The 21,298-nt window shown below is 40.8% G+C and overlaps 1 protein-coding gene across 2 annotated transcripts in view; it reads right to left on the bottom strand.

The window, feature by feature from the left end:
- igsf8 (immunoglobulin superfamily, member 8) overlaps positions 1-5,812 on the bottom strand; it is an 18,749-nt gene extending 12,937 nt beyond the window's left edge. The window contains exons 1-4 of one of the 2 annotated variants that reach the window (XM_071366314.1): positions 5,626-5,811; positions 5,282-5,390; positions 2,170-2,384; positions 1,379-1,544 (exon numbers count right to left, since the gene is read on the bottom strand). In XM_071366314.1, coding sequence (XP_071222415.1) covers positions 1,379-1,544; positions 2,170-2,384; positions 5,282-5,333 — 433 coding nt within the window. In that variant the 5' untranslated portion in view covers positions 5,334-5,390; positions 5,626-5,811. Of the gene's footprint in view, positions 1-1,378; positions 1,545-2,169; positions 2,385-5,281 lie in introns of both variants that reach the window. The other variant, XM_071366324.1, reaches the window with a different exon arrangement.
- Between the last annotated feature and the right edge of the window lie 15,486 nt (positions 5,813-21,298).

The following is a 21,298-nucleotide window of genomic DNA, read 5'->3' as shown; positions in this document are numbered from 1 at the left end:
GAGAGACAGAAAGAGAGAGAGAGACAGAGAGACAGAAAGAGAGAGACAGAGAGACAGAAAGAGAGAGACAGAGAGAGAGATGAGTTATTATTACATTACTGAGAGACAGAACAGGGAACAGATAGATATGATTACATACAGAAGGTAATTCCTATTAGATTTTTGCTATAGCAAAGGATGTGTAGAGGTTAGGGTCACTCAGAGGAACACTGCTTCGGTGACAGATTATAAGTATGTTATTATAGTACATTGCAGGGGAAAGGTCAGAATAGATTGTAGATAAGAATATAATTTCTAGGCCAATTTTTTTTTTCTCCAATTGTGTAAAAATGTAATTACACGTAATAAAGAATAGCGTGGACCCTAGATCAGTAAAGAATCGTGTGGAAAAGTATGTGGCCGGTGGCAATCAGATGTGTGTGATAGAACAAGGCAACACACATTCTCAACCACACTGTCAGAGAGAGAGAACAAAGTCCACAAGATAACACAGACAGCCTAACTAGGAACCAGGAAACAGGAAAAGGAGGACAGAAAAGTAAAAGAGCTGGTCTAGGATCAGGGCCTCCCTGTCCATATGTAATCTAAAAGGACCACTATTCAGTCATAGTGCTGATCCAGGATCAGGGCCTCCCTGTCCATACGTAATCTAAAAGGACCAGTATTCAGTCATAGTGCTGATCCAGGATCAGGGCCTCCTTGTCCATGTGTAATCTAAAAGGACCAGTATTCAGTCATAGTGCTGATCCAGGATCAGGGCCTCCTTGTCCATGTGTAATCTAAAAGGACCAGTATTCAGTCATAGTGCTGATCTAGGATCAGGTCCTCCCTGTCCATGTGATCTAAAAGGACCAGTATTCAGTCATAGTGCTGATCCAGGATCAGGGCCTCCTTGTCCATGTGTAATCTAAAAGGACCAGTATTCAGTCATAGTGCTGATCTAGGATCAGGTCCTCCCTGTCCATGTGATCTAAAAGGACCAGTATTCAATCATAGTGCTGATCTAGGATCAGGTCCTCCCTGTCCATGTAATCTAAAAGGACCAGTATTCAGTCATAGTGCTGATCTAGGATCAGGTCCTCCCTGTCCATGTGATCTAAAAGGACCAGTATTCAGTCATAGTGCTGATCTAGGATCAGCCTCCCTGTCCATGTAATCTAAAAGGACCAGTATTCAGTCATAGTGCTGATCCAGGATCAGGGCCTCCCTCTCCATATGTAATCTAAAAGGACCAGTATTCAGTCACAGAGCTGGTCTAGGATCAGGGCCTCCCTGTCCATATGTAATCTAATCCATTATAGTTTATAAGGAAAAAGGCATCCAGATTCATCACTCGTCTTGTGAGACGCTTTGTGAATCCAGGCCCAGACCTACCGACCTTTGACAGCGACCGAGGCACTGTAGTTGCCTTGGTATTTGGAGTCTGTGCTGGGTGTGTAACACTCGTATCGTCCCTGGTCATCTGCGTGTAGCCTCTGGAACACCAGCCTGGCCTTGTCCCCCGAGTCCCTCTCCACCCTCACCTCCCCGGACCTCACCCGCGCCTGGAAGGACAGAGTTAGATTAGGGCTGCACGATGTGGCTAATAATCAAACTGCCATTTTTAAACCAAATTTTGCGATTTTACTTGTGATTTTGATTAAAACACTTGGAACTGTTATAATTAGTATTTCAATTCTGTAGTTGGTGTTGTCTTGACGACCAATGACAAAGACAGGTACAGTAGATGTTGTTGTGACAGGGTAGGAACCAAAGTGTTGGTCAGAGTTTACCAAGGGACCCTTATTACATGTGAATTTTACATGAATTGTGTGTAAAAAAAAAAAAAGGACTTTGCATACATCAATTTCGATGAATTGTGCAGCCTTAAGTTAGTTTAATTGATTAGTCAAAATAAACACATTTAAGAGATATTTTCCATTGGTAAACAGAGATGTGAGTTTAAATAATTTAATGTACGGCTAAAAGTTACCCAACAGCTCCAATAGAGAAGTAAGCATACGGTACATAGCTAGCATACCTGCACGTCCACCTGTTCCTGTACTTTGATGGAAAACTCAAGAGTCATTAGTTTAAAATGAACATAGGTGTCTGGCAGCTAGGGCCAACTAGTCCTAACCATCTAGACCAAATCAATTCTGAAAAAGCCTGTGTTGAACTCCTCCCTACCTGGAAGGGTGCGTAGGGAAACCCAGGGTCCCTGGTGGAGATCACCCCCATCTGTCTCCCCTGGGAGTCCTCCCTGTACAGGAACCACTCAAAGTCCTGCGTTCGGGAACCCTCGTAGCCTGATACAGCACAGGGGATGGAGAGGGAGAACCCTGCCACGCGGTACAGGGGTCCGGAGGGAAGGGTTACCTCGCGACACAGGGTGTACTGGAACACTGGAGAGAGGAACAGGAAGAAAAGAGAGATGGGAGAGATGGGAGAGAGAGAGAGAGAGAGAGAGAGAGAGAGAGAGAGAGAGAGAGAGAGAGAGAGAGAGAGAGAGAGAGAGAGAGTGTAAGGTAGAGAGAGAGGTTGCAGAGAGAGGGAAGAGGAGATGAGAGGAGGAGAGGGACAGAGAGAGAGAGAGAGAGAGAGAGAGAGAGAGAGAGAGAGAGAGAGAGAGAGAGAGAGAGAGAGAGAGAGAGAGGGAGAGAGTAGGGCAGAGAGACAGAGAGAGAGAGAGTAGGGCAGAGAGAGATGGAGAGAGAGAGTAGGGCAGAGAGAGATGGGGCAGAGAGAAGGAGCGATAGAGAGAGAGAGACCATTGTAAATACAACCCATATTTATGTTTATTTATTTTCCATATTTGCACATCGAGAGAGAAGGGAATGTACAGTACCAGTCAAAAGTTTGGACACACCTACTCTTTATTTTTTTCTTTATTTTTACTATTTTCTACATTGTAGAATAATAGTGAAGACATCAAAACTATGAAATAACACATATGGAATCATGTAGTAACCAAAAACGTGTTCATATTTTAGATTCTTCAAAGTAGCCACCCTTTGCCTTGATGACAGCTTTGCACACTCTTAACCAGCATGGCTACCACAGCATTCTGCAGCAATACGCCATCCCATCTGGTTTGCGGTTAGTGGGACTAACATTTGTTTTTCAACAGGACAATGACCCAACACACCTCCAGGATGTGTAAGGACTATTTGACCAAGAAGGAGAGTGATGGAGTGCTGCATCAGATGACCTGGCCTCCACAATCACCCGACCTCAACCCAATTGAGATGTTTTGGGATGAGTTGGACCGCAGAGTGAAGAAAAAGCAGCCAACAAGTGCTCAGCATATGTGGGAACACCTTCAAGACTGTTGGAAAAGCATTCCAGGTGAAGCTAGTTGAGAGAATGCCAAGAGTGTGCAAAGCTGTCATCAAGGCAAAGGGTGGCTACTTTGAAGAATCTCAAATATAAAATATATTTTGATTTGTTTAACACTTTTTTGGTTACTACATGATTCCATATGTGTTATTTCATAGTTTTGATGTCTTCACTATTATTCTACAATGTAGAAAATAGTAAAAAGATAAAATAAAAAAAACCTTGAATGAGTAGGTGTGTCCAAACTTTTGGCTTGTACTGTATGTCATGTCAGTCACGCTGTGTAGGTTTGGTATGTTCAGTGACACACCACCAGTCAATACACTGACAGACCGGCTGAACCAATATGTAGGCTAATGTACAGAAGATCAATATGTTACTTCGCCCATTATAGAAAGATGGAATTTAATCTAGCTTCAGGCATGGGTACATTTTTGTTTTAATCATTGGTTTGCTGGGACATGTTATTCACATCACATAATTGCACAATTAAAATCATAGTAATATTTATTTCACAGCACAAGACTACATATCCTGTCATGTCAATATACTTCCTCTAACTTCTACAAAACAGTTTTGAGGTCAGACAAAACCATGTTCCAGTTTCAGTTCTTTACTTCCAGTTCTTTAGTTCCAGTTTAGTGACAGTCTAAAACTAGAAACTTCCTTATCGACACTTCCATTTCCTTAAACTATTCCAATACAACACAGTAAAGCAGATACATTCATGTTGGGACAGAAATGTCCCTGTTCGATGAGGAGAAACATGTCTCCAGAGTGAGACACTGAAACTCTGGAAGCAACCATGACACATAACCTAAATCTCCTATATCTCCTATGGTGACATAGCGCGGTGACATAGTGCGGTGACATAGTGCGGTGACATAGTGCGGCGACATAGTGAGGTAACCTGCGCAGGTACGAACAACAACTTACTACACAACGTAGATGGAACGTTGGGGGTGGATTGGATGACGACTCATGGAAACTCACATCTTGCGTTGCCCAAATAATCTACCAGCCGATCCAGAACAACCAGAAATACAGGTGTAGGGTGCATTTCAACCCAGGCCTGGGAACCTGTCAGAACCTGTAGCTAATATGAGGTATAGGTTCTAGTACATGCTAATACACATAACAAAGGCGTGAATTAAACAGCAGGCCTAGAGATAATGAGCTGGTAGAGAGACTGGGACAGAGAACAGGGTTTAAGAGGATCAGGATGTCTAATTAACATAAGGCTGTAAGACTGATAGGGCTGGTCTGGAGCATAGACTGACTGTATATGTCAGCGCTGAGGTGCAGTCACTTCCGCCACTTCTGTCTGTCTGCATATACAGTCAGTCACTTCCGCCACTTCTGTCTGTCTGCATATACAGTCAGTCAGTCAGTCAGTCAGTCAGTCAGTCAGTCAGTCAGTCTGTCTGTCTGTCTGTCTGTCTGTCTGCATATAGTCAGTCAGTCAGTCTGTCTGTCTGCATATAGTCTGTCTGTCTGTCTGTCTGTCTGTCTGTCTGTCTGTCTGTCTGTCTGTCTGTCTGCATTCAGCCAGGGTAGTATAATAGATAATACATGTCCTATAATAATGATGTTATTCTGTGAGAACCCTCTCAGCTCATGTTTTCATGTGTAGATTAAATTCCCGTGCTGAGAGAGAGACTAGTGCAATAGGAGACTGGGCTGTAAATGCACCGACCACTAATAAATGTCGAAAGGGCTTAAAGCGAGTTGTAGAAAATTACAAAAAAAACTCTATATGTCAGATGACAACCACAGATCTCTACTGATATGCAATAATGCGAACATTAATCAGACCATATGCCAGGCTGCGATGGGACAAAATGTTACCTCACCATACAATAGCCCAACTGACAGATGGCACACGGTTTTAGGGCACGTAGTACGAAACATTAGCAGGTAGGCCTAGTAGCTAGGTTAGAGAGCTTTCTGAGAAATGACTCACCCCATTGTAAACAGATGAGAGCTGCTGTCCGTCGCCACGAAGCCATCATCATCCGTCCCGATGCCCCGCTGCAGATGGATTATGTCGATTCAAATTCCTCTACTCGTCTCTGTGGTTGTATCGGAATACATTCCCTCTCTCGTTCAGTTCAATCAATGAGACATCAACATCAATGTAACGTTGCATCCACTTGACATTACATTATGGAACGTTAAAATATCCGATAGGCTACAATGCAATGTTGATTTAGTAGTCCCGATGTTTAGCTAGCTAGCCAACCATTCAAGCTAACAATATTCATCCACTGTAGCTATTACACATTCAGTACATTCAATTTCTCTTACATTAGAATGCCGTCTCTGTAAACCGGAATAGCCTAAATAATATTTCGCACACGTAATGACCAATTCATTTTTTCTCTAGCTAAATATTTGCCTAAGCACCCTTTTTCATCAAACATGCTGTCCGAATGCAATCGCTGTTGGTATCATAGGGGGCAAGGGAGGGTGGGGCAAGGGAGGGTGAGGCAACGGGGGGACTCCGTAGTGTAGGGAGGGGTTTCTGGCAAGGAAAACCATCAAATAGAAGACAGCGAATCATTGGCCGACAAAAACAATAGATTACATTTTAAGCCAATGAAAACTGAATGCGCTGAAATTGGTTAAACCAATCAGCTCGTCCATATAGCTCCGAATCGGCGCCAGAATCTAGGGCGGCCCCGCCTCCCCTTGTCCACTGTTTTGTATGCAACATAGAGAAGGATAGAAAAAGCATCCCTATATTTTTCCGACTATGGCGTCTGTGAACCCACTTGCAGCGCCGTTGAGGCAATCTCCATTTAGAAGTAGTTAATTTTTCTCCACGATTGTCTGATCCCTCCTGATGACACGGTTGAACATGACTCCAACAGGGTCATCAAGAGGGCTCAGAAATAAAGCTGGAAGACCCACGCAGTTGTCTACATTAAAATGGTGGAAGCCTTCTGTGACGCTGGCCATGCTAAAATTGTATTTTGGCTACTAGACGCCACTTATCATCCTCTATGGAATGCAATGACCGATGTATCCTGCCAAATGCATTATTTCCATAAGAAAAACACTATTGTTCCAATCATTATGGGAGAAACAGGCTTAGACACAGACGGTGTCCCAAACCTACAACGGTGTTGCCTTTAAAGGCAGGACGTTAAAATCGTCTCTCCCATTCCCAGAAATAAGACCACAGACTGGACCTTAACTAGAACGTTACTATTATCACAATAAGCATTGTAATAATGACGTGGTAATGTTAATAAGACCACTAAATATAGGATGATTCCTTAGAACTAGTTGTAACAGCACCAGATATTACAGACAGGGACTAATTGTAACAGCACCAGATATTACAGACAAGGACTAGTTGTAACAGCACCAGATATTACAGACAGGGACTAGTTGTAACAGCACCAGATATTACAGACAGGAACTAGTTGTAACAGCACCAGATATTACAGACAGGAACTAGTTGTAACAGCACCAGATATTACAGACAGGGACTAGTTGTAACAGCACCAGATATTACAGACAGGAACTAGTTGTAACAGCACCAGATATTACAGACAGGAACTAGTTGTAACAGCACCAGATATTACAGACAGGAACTAGTTGTAACAGCACCAGATATTACAGACAGGGACTAGTTGTAACAGCACCAGATATTACAGACAGGAACTAGTTGTAACAGCACCAGATATTACAGACAGGAACTAGTTGTAACAGCACCAGATATTACAGACAGGGACTAGTTGTAACAGCACCAGATATTACAGACAGGAACTAGTTGTAACAGCACCAGATATTACAGACAGGAACTAGTTGTAACAGCACCAGATATTACAGACAGGGACTAGTTGTAACAGCACCAGATATTACAAACAGGGACTAGTTGTAACAGCACCAGATATTACAGACAGGGACTAGTTGTAACAGCACCAGATATTACAGACAGGAACTAGTTGTAACAGCACCAGATATTACAGACAGGGACTAGTTGTAACAGCACCAGATATTACAGACAGGGACTAGTTGTAACAGCACCAGATATTACAGACAGGAACTAGTTGTAACAGCACCAGATATTACAAACAGGGACTAGTTGTAACAGCACCAGATATTACAGACAGGGACTAGTTGTAACAGCACCAGATATTACAGACAGGGACTAATTATGGTGGCACCAGATGACTAATTGTAGGTCTATGCCTATAGATGTGTAACGGTTGTCTTCCTCTTCTGATGAGCAATATGAAGGATCAGACCAAAATGCAGCGTGGTAAGTGTCCATGTTACTTTAATATAACAGAACACGAAAAAAGACAAAAATAACAAAAAGAATGACAAAGAAAACCGAAACAGTCCTGAATGGTGAAACAAACACAAAAACAAGAAACAACTACCCACAAACACAGGTGGGAACAGGCTAACTAAGTATGGTTCTCAATCAGAGACAACGATTGACAGCTGCCTCTGATTGGGAACCATAATAGGCCAAACACAGAAATACAACACATAGAACAAAACATAGAATATAGAACATAGAATGCCCACCCCAACTCACGCCCTGACCAAACCAAAATAAAGACATAAAAAAGGAACTAAGGTCAGAACGTGACAGTATAACCCCCCCCCCCCCCCCCCCCCCCAAAGGTGCGGACTCCGGCCGCAAAACCTGAACCTATAGGGGAGGGTCTGGGTGGGCATTACACCGTGATGGCGGCTCTGGTGCGGGACATAGACCCCACTCCACCTTAGTCCTGGCCCACTTATGTGGCGCCTCTGGAGTGGCGACCCTCGCCGCCGACCCTTGCAGCGGGCCCCGGATAGGCGGGAGATTCTGGCAGCGCCGGACAGGCGTGTCACGGTGCTGACTTTTGCCCGTCGCCTGCAGCAAAAGCCTCTATCCCGTCCTCTGGCTAGACAGAGTACTTTAGGATTTTAGTTACCTCGGTGCAACAAGGGCCTAGCCGTGCGGCCCTACCAACCCTTCTATCTATTCTTAGTGGCCCTTTGCGTGAGTTGGCTTTGTTCCTTAGTTCGCGTTGTCACTCCCTTTATAATTCTATTGTGGGCTCTTAGAGTATTATATTTCTTCTAACTACTCAAATTTATACTAAGATCTCCTTTAACCACCTGTCCTTTTTATTTATTTATATATCAATACCTAATAATCTCTGTTGATTATTATGCTCGTCAGCTAGTAGTCACTTGGAAACTAGTATTGTTATATGTGGGATGTAAATTCTAATCCCTGATATACTTGTTATTGTCCACACAATTAAGTATTCTTTAGTGCTATAGCCTTAACCTATAACCAGTGTCACTTTCTGTTCAGTGAGAGTGTCAAAGGCGTTTTCTCTCCAGAGCGTTAAACTGGCCTAGTTGTCAAAGTTTCTAGCTTTTTATTCAATCACTCTGTTTTTTGTCTTATACACGTTATCACACTTCAATGGTTATACAGTTTTCATTAATACAACAATGGTGCTCAATCAATCAATCCTTAATACACTTTATACTAATGCCAGATAATATTGCAAATCTTTAAATGTGTTAACACTTCTAACAATATTGACTAAATAGCAAAATAGTTAAATTACCTTAAATGCTCAGCCCCTTGGTCACTTTCCTGTAATTGGTTTTCTCACAGCAATAATGCTAGATTCCGAATTCCAATATCTTAATACTATTCACTTCCAACCCTGTGTATAGACTCAATATATTGTAACTGGTATTTGGCTGTTTCCTTTTATTGCTAATCACTTCTGGACCTGATGTGTCACTGTGTGAATGCCGCTTTGTCCGCTATCAAGAGGTGTCTAGACCCCTGTGTTTCGGAGACTCAGGTTCGGGTTCACAAAGTTCAACCAGGTAGATTCAGATAGTGATCCAATAAGTACTTCGGCAAAATTATCCAGTTCTCAAATATTGTTCTAGTCCAACAAAAAGAGTATAGTGCAATAGTAAATTTACCTATGATGATTCTCCATATGAAGTCTGTCTCATATGTCAGTGAGGATCATGGTTCTCTCATGATCTCTGTTCTCTTTATATACCTTTTTTTTACAGGGGAAGTTCCCAAGGTTCTGGGCCTCTGTCTAAACGTTAGACTACTATTGCGCAATCTTAGACTTCAGTTAGTGCACTTAGCTGTAACTCAAGCTTCCTGTTCCAAATCTAGGTCATGCAATACTGAAGCCCACATTGCTGCTTCTGTGTTACTGTCGGCTGATTCTACTTGATGATACCAGCTGGTTGTTTCTTCCACTGGAGGTGGTGTGTCCAGAGTCAGCAGTGAGAAGTCTATGATGGGTATCTCTTCTGCTTCCCCCTGTTGTCCAGTTTCTGCAGGTGTAGTCCATGGTTCCAAGAGGTCCCATGGATGCCCTGTGTTGTTGTCCTCACTTCTTGATGGAGTGGGCAGATCCTTTTTGGCTTTTGTCACAGGCGGGAGACTCTGGCAGCGCCGGACAGGCGGGAGGCTCTGGCAGCTCTGGGCTGACGGGAGGCTCTGACAGCTCCGGACTGACGGGCGGCTCTGGCAGCTCCGGACTGATGGGCGGCTCTGGCAGCTCTGGACTGGAGAGAGAACCTGGAGGGAGGAGACGGAGAGACAGCCTGGTGCGTGGGGCTGCCACAGGACCCACCAGGCTGGGGAGACCTACAGGAGGCCTGGTGCGTGGAGGAGGCACCGGATGGACCGGGCTGTGGGGGAGCACTGGAGCTCTGGTGCGCAGCCTTGGCACCACTCCTCCAGGTTGGATGACCACTTCAGCCCGGACCCTCCAGAGTGCAGGCACAGGTTGAACCGGGCTGTGGGGGAGCACTGGAGATCTGGTGCATACCACTCGCACCTCTCCCTTAGGCTCAATGCCCACATTCGCCCGGCACGAGCAGAGCGCAGGCATAGCGCGCACTGCACCCTCCCAGCGCCCCGGAGACACAGTACGCAGAGCCGGCGCAGGATACCCTGGGCCGAAACGGCGTACCGGAGACCAAACACGCTGAGCCGGCACAATACGCCCTGGCTGGATGCCCACTCTTGCATGGCACTTGCGGGGGGCTGACCTATAGCGCTCCGGGCTATGAGCGCGCACTGGCGACACTGTGCGCTTGACCGCATAACACGGTGCCCGACCAGTACTGAGCTTCTTCCGGTAAGCACGGGGAGTTGACTCAGGTCTATCGCCTGACTCCACCAATCTCCCCGTGTGCCTCCCACAAAAAATGTTTTGGGGCTGCCTCTCGTGCCTGTTGCGCTGCCTTACCTCATATCGCCGCCGCTCAGCTTTAGCTGCCTCCAGTTCTTCTTTGGGGCGGCAATATTCCCCAGCCTGTGCCCAGGGTCCCTTACCGTCCAATATCTCCTCCCATGTCCATTTCTCCAGATTGCACTACCACGCTGCTTGGTCCTTGGTTGGTGGGTAGTTCTGTAACGGTTGTCTTCCTCTTCTGATGAGGAATATGAAGGATCAGACCAAAATGCAGCGTGGTAAGTGTCCATGTTACTTTAATATAACAGAACACGAAAAAAGACAAAAATAACAAAGTGAATGACAAAGAAAACCGAAACAGTCCTGAATGGTGAAACAAACACAAAAACAGGAAACAACTACCCACAAACACAGGTGGGAACAGGCTACCTAAGTATGGTTCTCAATCAGAGACAACGATTGACAGCTGCCTCTGATTGGGAACCATACTAGGCCAAACACAGAAATACAACACATAGAATATAGAACATAGAATGCCCACCCCAACTCACGCCCTGACCAAACCAAAATAAAGACATAAAAAAGGAACTAAGGTCAGAACGTGACAAGATTACTAATTGTAGACTTAATGTCTTAAATCAGTTCTACCAAATTTCTATCAACATGTTAAATGTGCAACCAGAGGTAAACAAATTCTAGATCACCTGTACTCCACACACAGAGACTCGTGCAAAGCTCTCCCTCGCCCTCCATTTGGTAAATCCGACCACAACTCTTTCCTCCTGATTCCTGCTTACAAGCAAAAATTTAAGCAAGAAGCACCAGTGACTCTATAAAAAAGTGGTCAGATGAGGCAGATGCTAAACTACAGGACTGTTTTGCTATCACAGACCGGAACATGTTCCGGGATTCTTCCAATGGCATTGAGGTTTACACCACATCAGTCACTGGCTTCATCAATAAGTGCATCGAGGACGTCGTCCGCACAGTGACTGTACGTACATACCCCAACCAGAAGCCATGGATTACAGGCAACATTCGCACTGAGCTAAAGGGTAGAGCTGCCGCTTTCAAGGTGTGGGACTCTAACCCGGAAGCTTACAAGAAATCCTGCTATGCCCTGCGACAAACCATCAATCAGGCAAAGCGTCAATACAGGGCTAAGATTGAATCATACTACACCGGCTCCGACGCTTGTCTTATGTGGCAGGGCTTGCAAACTATTACAGACTACAAAGGGAAGCACAGCCACGAGCTGCCCAGTGACACGAGCCTACCAGACGAGCTAAATCACTTCTATGCTCGCTTCGAGGCAAGCAACACTGAGGCATGCATGAGAGCATCAGCTGTTCCGGACGACTGTGTGATCACGCTCTCCGTAGCCGATGTGAGTAAGACCTTTAAACAGGTCAACATACACAAGGCTGCGGGGCCAGACGGATTACCAGGACGTGTGCTCCGGGCATGTACTGACCAACTGGCAGGTGTCTTCACTGACATTTTCAACATGTCCCTGACTGAGTCTGTAATACCAACATGTTTCAAGCAGACCACCATAGTCCCTGTGCCCAAGAACACCAAGGCAACCTGCCTAAATGACTACAGACCCGTAGCAATCACGTCCGTAGCCATGAAGTGCTTTGAAAGGTTGGTAATGGCTCACATCAACACCATTATCTCAGAAACCCTAGACCCACTCCAATTTGCATACCGCCAAACAGATACACGGATGATGCCATCTCTATTGCACTCCACACTGCCCTTTCCCACCTGGACGAAGGGAACACTTATGTGAGAATGCTATTAATTGACTACAGCTCAGCGTTCAACACCATAGTACCCTCAAAGCTCATCACTAAGCTAAGGATCCTGGGACTCAACACCTCCCTCTGCAACTGGATCCTGGACTTCCTGACGGGCCGCCCCCAGGTGGTGAGGGTAGGTAGCAACACATCTGCCACGCTGATCCTCAACACTGGAGCTCCCCAGGGGTGCGCGCTCAGTCCCCTCCTGTACTCCCTGTTCACCCACGACTGCATGGCCAGGCACGACTCCAACACCATCATTAAGTTTGCAGACGACACAACAGTGGTAGGCCTGATCACCGACAACGACGAGACAGCCTATAGGGAGGAGGTCAGAGACCGTAACCAAGACTAAGGAGATGATTGTGGACTACAGGAAAAGGAGGACAGAGCACGCCTCCATTCTCATCGACGTGCCTGTAGTGGAGCAGGTTGAGAGCTTCAAGTTCCTTGTTGTCCACATCAACAACAAACTAGAATGGTCCAAACACACCAAGACAGTCGTGAAGAGGGCACGACAAAGCTTATTCCCCCTCAGGAAACTAAAAAGATTTGGCATGGGTCCTGAGATCCTCAAAAGGTTCTACAGCTGCAACAGAGGGTAGTGAGTACGGGCCAGTACATCACTGGGGCTAAGCTGCCTGCCATCCAGGACCTCTACACCAGGCGGTGTCAGAGGAAGGCCCTAAAAATTGTCGAAGACCCCAGCCACCCCAGTCATAGACTGTTCTCTCTACTACCGCATGGCAAGCGGTACCGGAGTGCCAAGTCTAGGACAAAAAGGCTTCCCAACAGTTTTACCCCCAAGCCATAAGACTCCTGAACAGGTAATCAAATGGCTACCCGGACTATTTGCACTGTGTGTGTGTGTGTGCCCCCAACCCCTCTTTTACGCTGCTGCTACTAGATTTACTAATTGTAGTCCTATACGTATAGATTATTAATTGTAATTCATTGATGTACTTCATACCACTCAACACCTCTGAAATGATACCTGCACAGTGACGTCATGTGTGGCCATGAATAACTATGATAAGAAACATAAGATATATAGACAATTCACTGTTAAATACAACCACTAGATGGCGACATTCACTTCAAATGATTAAACAGTAACTTCTGCTTGCTTCTGTGCTTCCACTGTGGTGTGTAAGGACTTCCTTGCTCTCCCTGTCCCAGAGCAGCAGAGATAAAGTCAACAGAGCTCACTCTGTTAACGGACAGACAGTGCCCATAGCCCTGTGCCCCCTGTATGCCCCCCCCCTGTATGTCCCCCCCCCCTGTATGTCCTCCTGTCTAGATGGAAACAGACACAGCAGGACCATGGGCGTGGCGGTGGTGATGACTTCACAATGTGTCTCCGTGGTTCGGTGGTTGGGTTCTAGCGCTCCGCTCTGTAGAGAGGGGAAGTCGTTATGGGGTATTCCGGATTAACAAGCTAAGGCTTGCCGCTTGGATCTGACGACGCTTACTCAAGCAGCAGCACACAGCACCCACTGGTTGAATCAACGTTGTTTTCATGTCATTTCAAAGACATTAAACCACCGTGGAATAGATATTGAATTGACATCTGTGCCCACTGGGCCGTGACCTGTACAGCAGTAACAGGCTAGTTGGGAACATTTTATACTAGCCCGGTGGTAGTAATAGTAGTAATACCATAGCAGTAGTAGTACCATAGTAGTAGTAGTACCATAGTAGTAGTAACATAGTAGTAGTAATAGTAGTAGTAATAGTAGTAGTAACATAGTAGTAGTAATACCATAGTAGTAGTAATAGTAGTAATACCTTAGTAGTAGTAGTACCATAGTAGTAGTAATACCATAGTAGTAGTAATAGTAGTAGTAATAGTAGTAGTAATAGTAGTAGTACCATAGTAGTAGTAATAGTAGTAGTAACATAGTAGTAGTAATAGTAGTAATACCTTAGTAGTAGTAGTACCATAGTAGTAGTAATAGTAGTAGTACCTTAGTAGTAATAATACCATAGTAGTAGTAATACCATAGCAGTAGTAATAGTAGTAGTAATAGTAGTAGTACCATAGTAGTAGTAGTACCATAGTAGTAGTAATTGTAGTAGTAACATAGTAGTAGTAATAGTAGTAGTAACATAGTAGTAGTAATAGTAGTAATACCTTAGTAGTAGTACCATAGTAGTAGTAGTAGTAGTAGTAGGACCATAGTAGTAGTAGTAGTAATAGTAGTAATACCACAGTAGTAGTAGTAATAGTAGTAGTACCATAGTAGTAATAATAGTAGTAGTAACATAGTAGTAGTAATACCATAGTAGTAGTAGTAATAGTGGTAGTATCATAGTAGTAGTAGTAGTAGTAGTAGTAGGACCATAGTAGTAGTAATTGTAGTAGTAACATAGTAGTAGTAATAGTAGTAGTAACATAGTAGTAGTAATAGTAGTAATACCTTAGTAGTAGTACCATAGTAGTAGTAGTAGTAGTAGTAGGACCATAGTAGTAGTAGTAGTAATAGTAGTAATACCATAGTAGTAGTAGTAATAGTAGTAGTACCATAGTAGTAATAATAGTAGTAGTAACATAGTAGTAGTAATACCATAGTAGTAGTAGTAATAGTGGTAGTATCATAGTAGTAGTAGTAGTAGTAGTAGTAGGACCATAGTAGTAGTAGTAGTAGTAATAGTAGTAATACCATAGTAGTAGTAATAGTAGTAGTACCATAGTAGCAATAATAGTAGTAGTAACATAGTAGTAGTAATACCATAGTAGTAGTAGTAATAGTAGTAGTACCATAGTAGTAGTAGTAATACCATAGTAGTAGTAGTAGTAATAGTAGTAGTAATACCATAGTAGTAGTAATAGTAGTAATACCTTAGTAGTAGTAGTACCATAGTAGTAGTAATACCATAGTAGTAGTAATAGTAGTAGTAATAGTAGTAGTAATAGTAGTAGTAACATAGTAGTAGTAATAGTAGTAGTAACATAGTAGTAGTAAGAGTAGTAATACCCTAGTAGTAGTAGTAGCATAGTAGTAGTAATACCATAGCAGTAGTAATAGTAGTAGTACCTTGGTAGTAATAATACCATAGTAGTAGTAATACCATAGCAGTAGTAATAGTAGTAGTAATAGTAGTAGTACCATAGTAGTAGTAGTACCATAGTAGTAGTAATTGTAGTAGTAACATAGTAGTAGTAACATAGTAGTAGTAATAGTAGTAATACCTTAGTAGTAGTACCATAGTAGTAGTAGTAGTAGTAGTAGTAGTAGTAGTAGGACCATAGTAGTAGTAGTAGTAATAGTAGTAATACCATAGTAGTAGTAATAGTAGTAGTACCATAGTAGTAATAATAGTAGTAGTAACATAGTAGTAGTAATACCATGGTAGTAGTAGTAATAGTGGTAGTACCATAGTAGTAGTAGTAGTAGTAGTAGTAGTAGGACCATAGTAGTAGTAGTAGTAGTAATAGTAGTAATACCATAGTAGTAGTACCATAGTAGTAATAATAGTAGTAGTAACATAGTAGTAGTAATACCATAGTAGTAGTAGTAATAGTAGTAGTACCATAGTAGTAGTAGTACCATAGTAGTAGTAATACCATAGTAGTAGTACCATAGTAGTAGTAGTACCACAGTAGTAGTAATAGTAGTAATACCTTAGTAGTAGTAATACCATAGTATTAGTAATACCATAGTAGTAGTAATACCATAGTAGTAGTAGTAATAGTAGTAGTACCATAGTAGTAATAATACCATAGCAGTAGTAATAGTAGTAGTACCATAGTAGTAGTAGTAGTAGTAGTAGGACCATAGTAGTAGTAGTAGTAGTAGTAGGACCATAGTAGAAGTAGTAGTAATAGTAGTAATACCATAGTAGTAGTAATAGTAGTAGTAGTAATAGTAGTAGTACCATAGTAGTAGGTAGTAGTAGTAGTAGTAGTAGTAGTAGTAGTAGTAGTAGTAGTAGTAATAATACCATAGTAGTAGTAATAGTAGTAGTAGTAGTAGTAATAGTAGTAGTACCATAGTAGTAGTAGTAGTAGTAGTAGTAGTAATAGTAGTAGTACCATAGTAGTAATAATACCATAGTAGTAGTAGTAGTAGTAATAGTAGTAGTACCATAGTAGTAGTAATACCATAGTGGTAATAATACCATAGTAGTAGTAATACTATAGTAGTAGTAATACCATAGTAGTAGTAATACCATTGTAGTAGTAATATCATAGTAGTAGTAATATCATAGTAGTAGTAATATCATAGTAGTAATAATACCATAGTAGTAGTAATACATTGTAGTAGTAATACCATAGTAGTAGTAATACCATTGTAGTAGTAATATCATAGTAGTAGTAATATCATAGTAGTAGTAGTACCATAGTAGTAGTAATATCATTGTAGTAATAATACCATAGTAGTAGTAATACCATTGTAGTAGTAATATCATAGTAGTAGTAATATCATAGTAGTAGTAGTAATATCATAGTAGTAGTAGTAATACCATAGTAGTAGTAATATCATAGTAGTAGTAGTAATAATACCATAGTAGTAGTAGTAGTAGTAGTAATAGTAGTAATACCATAGTTGTAGTAATACCATAGTAGTAGTAATATCATAGTAGTAGTAATATCATAGTAGTAGTAATACCATAGTAGTAGTAATACCATTGTAGTAGTAATACAATAGTGGTAGTAATACCATAGTAGTAGTAATACCATAGTAGTAGTAATATCATAGTAGTAGTAGTAATACCATAGTAGTAGTAGTACAATAGTAGTAGTAATACCATAGTAGTAGTAATACCATAGTAGTAGTAATACCATAGTAGTAGTAATATCATAGTAGTAGTAATATCATAGTAGTAGTAGTAATACCATAGTAGTAGTAATACAATAGTAGTAGTAATACCATAGTAGTAAGAATATCATAGTAGTAGTAGTAATACCATAGTAGTAGTAATACAATAGTAGTAGTAATAGTAGTAATATCATAGTAGTAGTAATACCATAGTAGTAGTAATACCATAGTAGTAGTAATACAATAGTGGTAGTAATACCATAGTAGTAGTAATACCATAGTAGTAGTAATATCATAGTAGTAGTAGTAATACCATAGTAGTAGTAGTACAATAGTAGTAGTAATACCATAGTAGTAGTAATACCATAGTAGTAGTAATACCATAGTAGTAGTAATATCATAGTAGTAGTAGTAATACCATAGTAGTAGTAATACAATAGTAGTAGTAATACCATAGTAGTAAGAATATCATAGTAGTAGTAGTAATACCATAGTAGTAGTAATACAATAGTTGTAGTAATACCATAGTAGTAGTAATACCATAGTAGTAGTAATTAAATAGTGGTAGTAATACCATAGTAGTAGTAATACCATAGTAGTAGTAATATCATAGTAGTAGTAGTAATACCATAGTAGTAGTAGTACAATAGTAGTAGTAATACCATAGTAGTAGTAATACCATAGTAGTAAGAATATCATAGTAGTAGTAGTAATACAATAGTAGTAGTAATACCATAGTAGTAGTAATAGTAGTAATTTCATAGTAGTAGTAATAGTAGTAATACCATAGTAGTAGTAATACCATAGTAGTAGTAGTAGTAGTAGTAATAGTAGTAGTAATATCACAGTGGTAGTAATATCATAGTAGTAGTAATAGTTGTAATATCATAGTAGTAGTAATAGTAGTAATACCATAGTAGTAGTAGTACCATAGTAGTAGTAATACCATAGTAGTAGTAGTAGTAGTAATAGTAGTAGTTATATCATAATAGTAGTAATATCATAGTAGTAGTAATAGTAGTAATACCATAGTAGTAGTAATACAATAGTAGTAGTAACATAGTAGTAATATCATAGTAGTAATATCATAGTAGTAGTAGTACCATAGTAGTAGTACCATAGTAGTAGTAATACCATAGCAGTAGTAATAGTAGTAGTACCATAGTAGTAGTAGTAGTAGGACCATAGTAGTAGTAGTAGTAGTAGTAGTAGTAGTAGTAATACCATAGTAGTGGTAATAGTAGTAGTAACATAGTAGTAGTAATACCATAGTAGTAGTAGTACCATAGTAGTAGTAATAGTAGTAATACCATAGTAGTAGTACCATAATAGTAGTAAAACCTTGGTAGTAGTAATACCATAGTAGTAGTGCCATAGTAGTAGTAATACCATAGTAGTAGTACCATAGTAGTAGTAATACCATAGCAGTAGTAATAGTAGTAGTACCATAGTAGTAGTAGTAGTAGGACCATAGTAGTAGTAGTAGTAGTAATAGTAGTAGTAATACCATAGTAGTGGTAATAGTAGTAGTAACATAGTAGTAGTAATACCATAGTAGTAGTAGTACCATAGTAGTAGTAATAGTAGTAATACCATAGTAGTAGTAGTACCATAGTAGTAGTAATACCATAGTATTAGTACCATAGTAGTAGTAATACCATAGTAGTAGTAGTAATACCATAGTAGTAGTAGTAGTAGTAGTAACATAGTAGTAGTACCATAGTAGTAGTAATAGTAGTAATACCATAGCAGTAGTAGTAGTAGGACCATAGTAGTAGTAGTAATACTATAGTAGTAGTACCGTAGTAGTAGTACCATGGTAGTAGTAATACCATAGTAGTAGTAGTACCATAATAGTAGTAATACGATAGTAGTAGTAATACCATAGTAGTAGTAATACAATAGTAGTAGTAATACCATAGTAGCAGTAATACCGTGGTAGTAGTATTTGTAGTAGTAGTTGTAATAGTGGTAGTCGTAGTAGTAGTTGTAGTAGTAGTAGTTGTAATAGTAGTAGTAGTAGTAGTTGTAATAGTAGTAGTAGTAGTAATACCATAGCAGTAGTAATATCATAGTAGTAGTAGTAGTAGTAATATCATAGTAGTAGTAGTTGTAGTATTAGTTATACCACAGTACTAGTAATGGTAGTATTAGTAGTTGTAGTATTAGTTATGCCATAGTACTAGTAATAGTAGTATTAGTAGTTGTAGTATTAGTAATATGTGTGGTAGTGGTAGTAGTAGTACCAAAGCAGTAGTAAGACCATAGCAGTAGTTGTTCCATAATAGTGATAATGCCATTAGTAGTAGTAGAAATATTATTAGTATTTGTAGTAGTAGTAGAAATAGAAATAGTAGTAGTATTTGTCATAGTATTAGTATTATTAGCAGTAGTAGTATTAGTAGTAGTAGAAATAGTAGTAGTAGTAGTAGTAGTAGTAGTATTCGTAGTAGTAGTAGTAGTAGTAGTAGTAGTAGTAGTAGTAGTAGTAGTATTCGTAGTAGTAGTAGTAGTAGTAGTAGTAGTATTCGTAGTATTCGTAGTAGTAGTAGTAGTAGTAGTAGTAGTAGTAGTAGTAGTAGTAGTAGTAGTAGTAGTAGTAGTAGTAGTAGTATTCGTAGTAGTAGTAGTAGTAGTATTCGTAGTAGTAGTAGTAGTAGTAGTAGTAGTAGTAGTAGTAGTATTAGTATTAGTAGTAGTAGAAATAGTAGTAGTAGTAGTAGTAGTAGTATTAGTAGTAGTATTCGTAGTAGTAGTAGTAGTAGTAGTAGTAGTAGTAGTTGTAATAGAAGTAGTAATAATACCAAAGCAGTAGTAGGACCATAGCTGTGGGTTCCCCATGGGTTCTACATCGAACTCAAAAGGGTTCTAGCTGGAACCAAAAAGTGTTCTAGCTACAACCAAAACCTTTTCTACCTGGAATCTCAAAGGGTTCTACCTGAAACAAAAAATGGTTCTCCTACGAGGACAGCCGAAGAATCGTTTTGGAACCCAGTTTTCTAAGAGGGTACACTAGAAGGATGGAGAGAGGCCTACGGTACATGTAGACAGAAACTGATCTGACGTAATAACACAAGCATGAATGTGTTTCTTTGCTAGTCAAAACTAGTTATTTGTTTCAGTTGGTCTGGTCCTGCTCACTAAAACACTCCTTCCATTCTGCACATTCTTCTTGACTTGATCACGTTTCCATACTGTTCCAATACATATGCAGCCCCCTCCTCTCTCTTCCTTCTCCTCTCTGTTTCCCCTGGTTTCCTCCACATTCCCTCTACCCATGTAGATCATCTTTCCACAAGACAAGCGCATATTTGGGCTCCATTCTTGGGTATACCCTCAACCATTCAATGTTTTATGACCAGAGCAGAACAGAGCAGACCAGAGAATAACAGAGCAGAACAGAACATAGCAGAGCAAAACATAGCAGAGCAGAGAATAACTTAGCAGAGCAGAACAGAACAGAGAATAACATAGCAGAACAGAGCAGAGCAGAGAATAAAAGAGCAGAACAGAACAGAACATAGCAGAACAGAGCAAAGCAGAACAGAACAGAGAATAACATAGCAGAACAGAGCAGAGCAGAGAATAAAAGAGCAGAACAGAACAGAGCAGAACAGAGCAGAGCAGAACAGAGAATAAAAGAGCAGAACAGAACATAGCAGATCAGAACAGAACAGAGAATAACAGAGCAGAACATAGCAGAGCAGAGCAGAGCAGAGCACAACTGAACAGAACAGTGAAGCTACAGTAACAGAACTGAACAGAGTGGTAAAGCTACAGTAACAGAACAGAACAGATCACAAAACAGAGGAGAACAGAGCAGAACAGATCAGAAGAGAACAGTAAAGATACAGAACAGAGCAGAACAGACCAGTAAAGATACAGTAAAAGAACAGAACAAAGAAATTAAGCTACATTAACAGAGCAGAACAGTAAAGCTACACAACAAAACAGAACAATAAAGCTACATTAACAAAACAGAACAGTAAAGCTACAGAACGGAACAGACCAGTAAAGCTACAGTAAAATAACAGAACATAAAAATAAAGCTACATTAACAGAACAGAATAGAATGGTAAAGTTATAGAACATAATAGTAAAGCTACAGAACAGAACAGAAAAGCTACAGAAAAATACAGAGCAGAACAGGACAGTAAAGCTACAGAACAGAACAGAACAGAAAAGAACAGTAAAGTTAAAGTAA

This window comes from Salvelinus alpinus, chromosome 2, assembly GCF_045679555.1.
Source record: "Salvelinus alpinus chromosome 2, SLU_Salpinus.1, whole genome shotgun sequence".
NCBI lineage: Eukaryota > Metazoa > Chordata > Actinopteri > Salmoniformes > Salmonidae > Salvelinus > Salvelinus alpinus.
The sequence above is the reverse complement of the archived record's forward strand: the minus strand, read 5'-3'. Positions and strand labels throughout refer to the sequence as shown.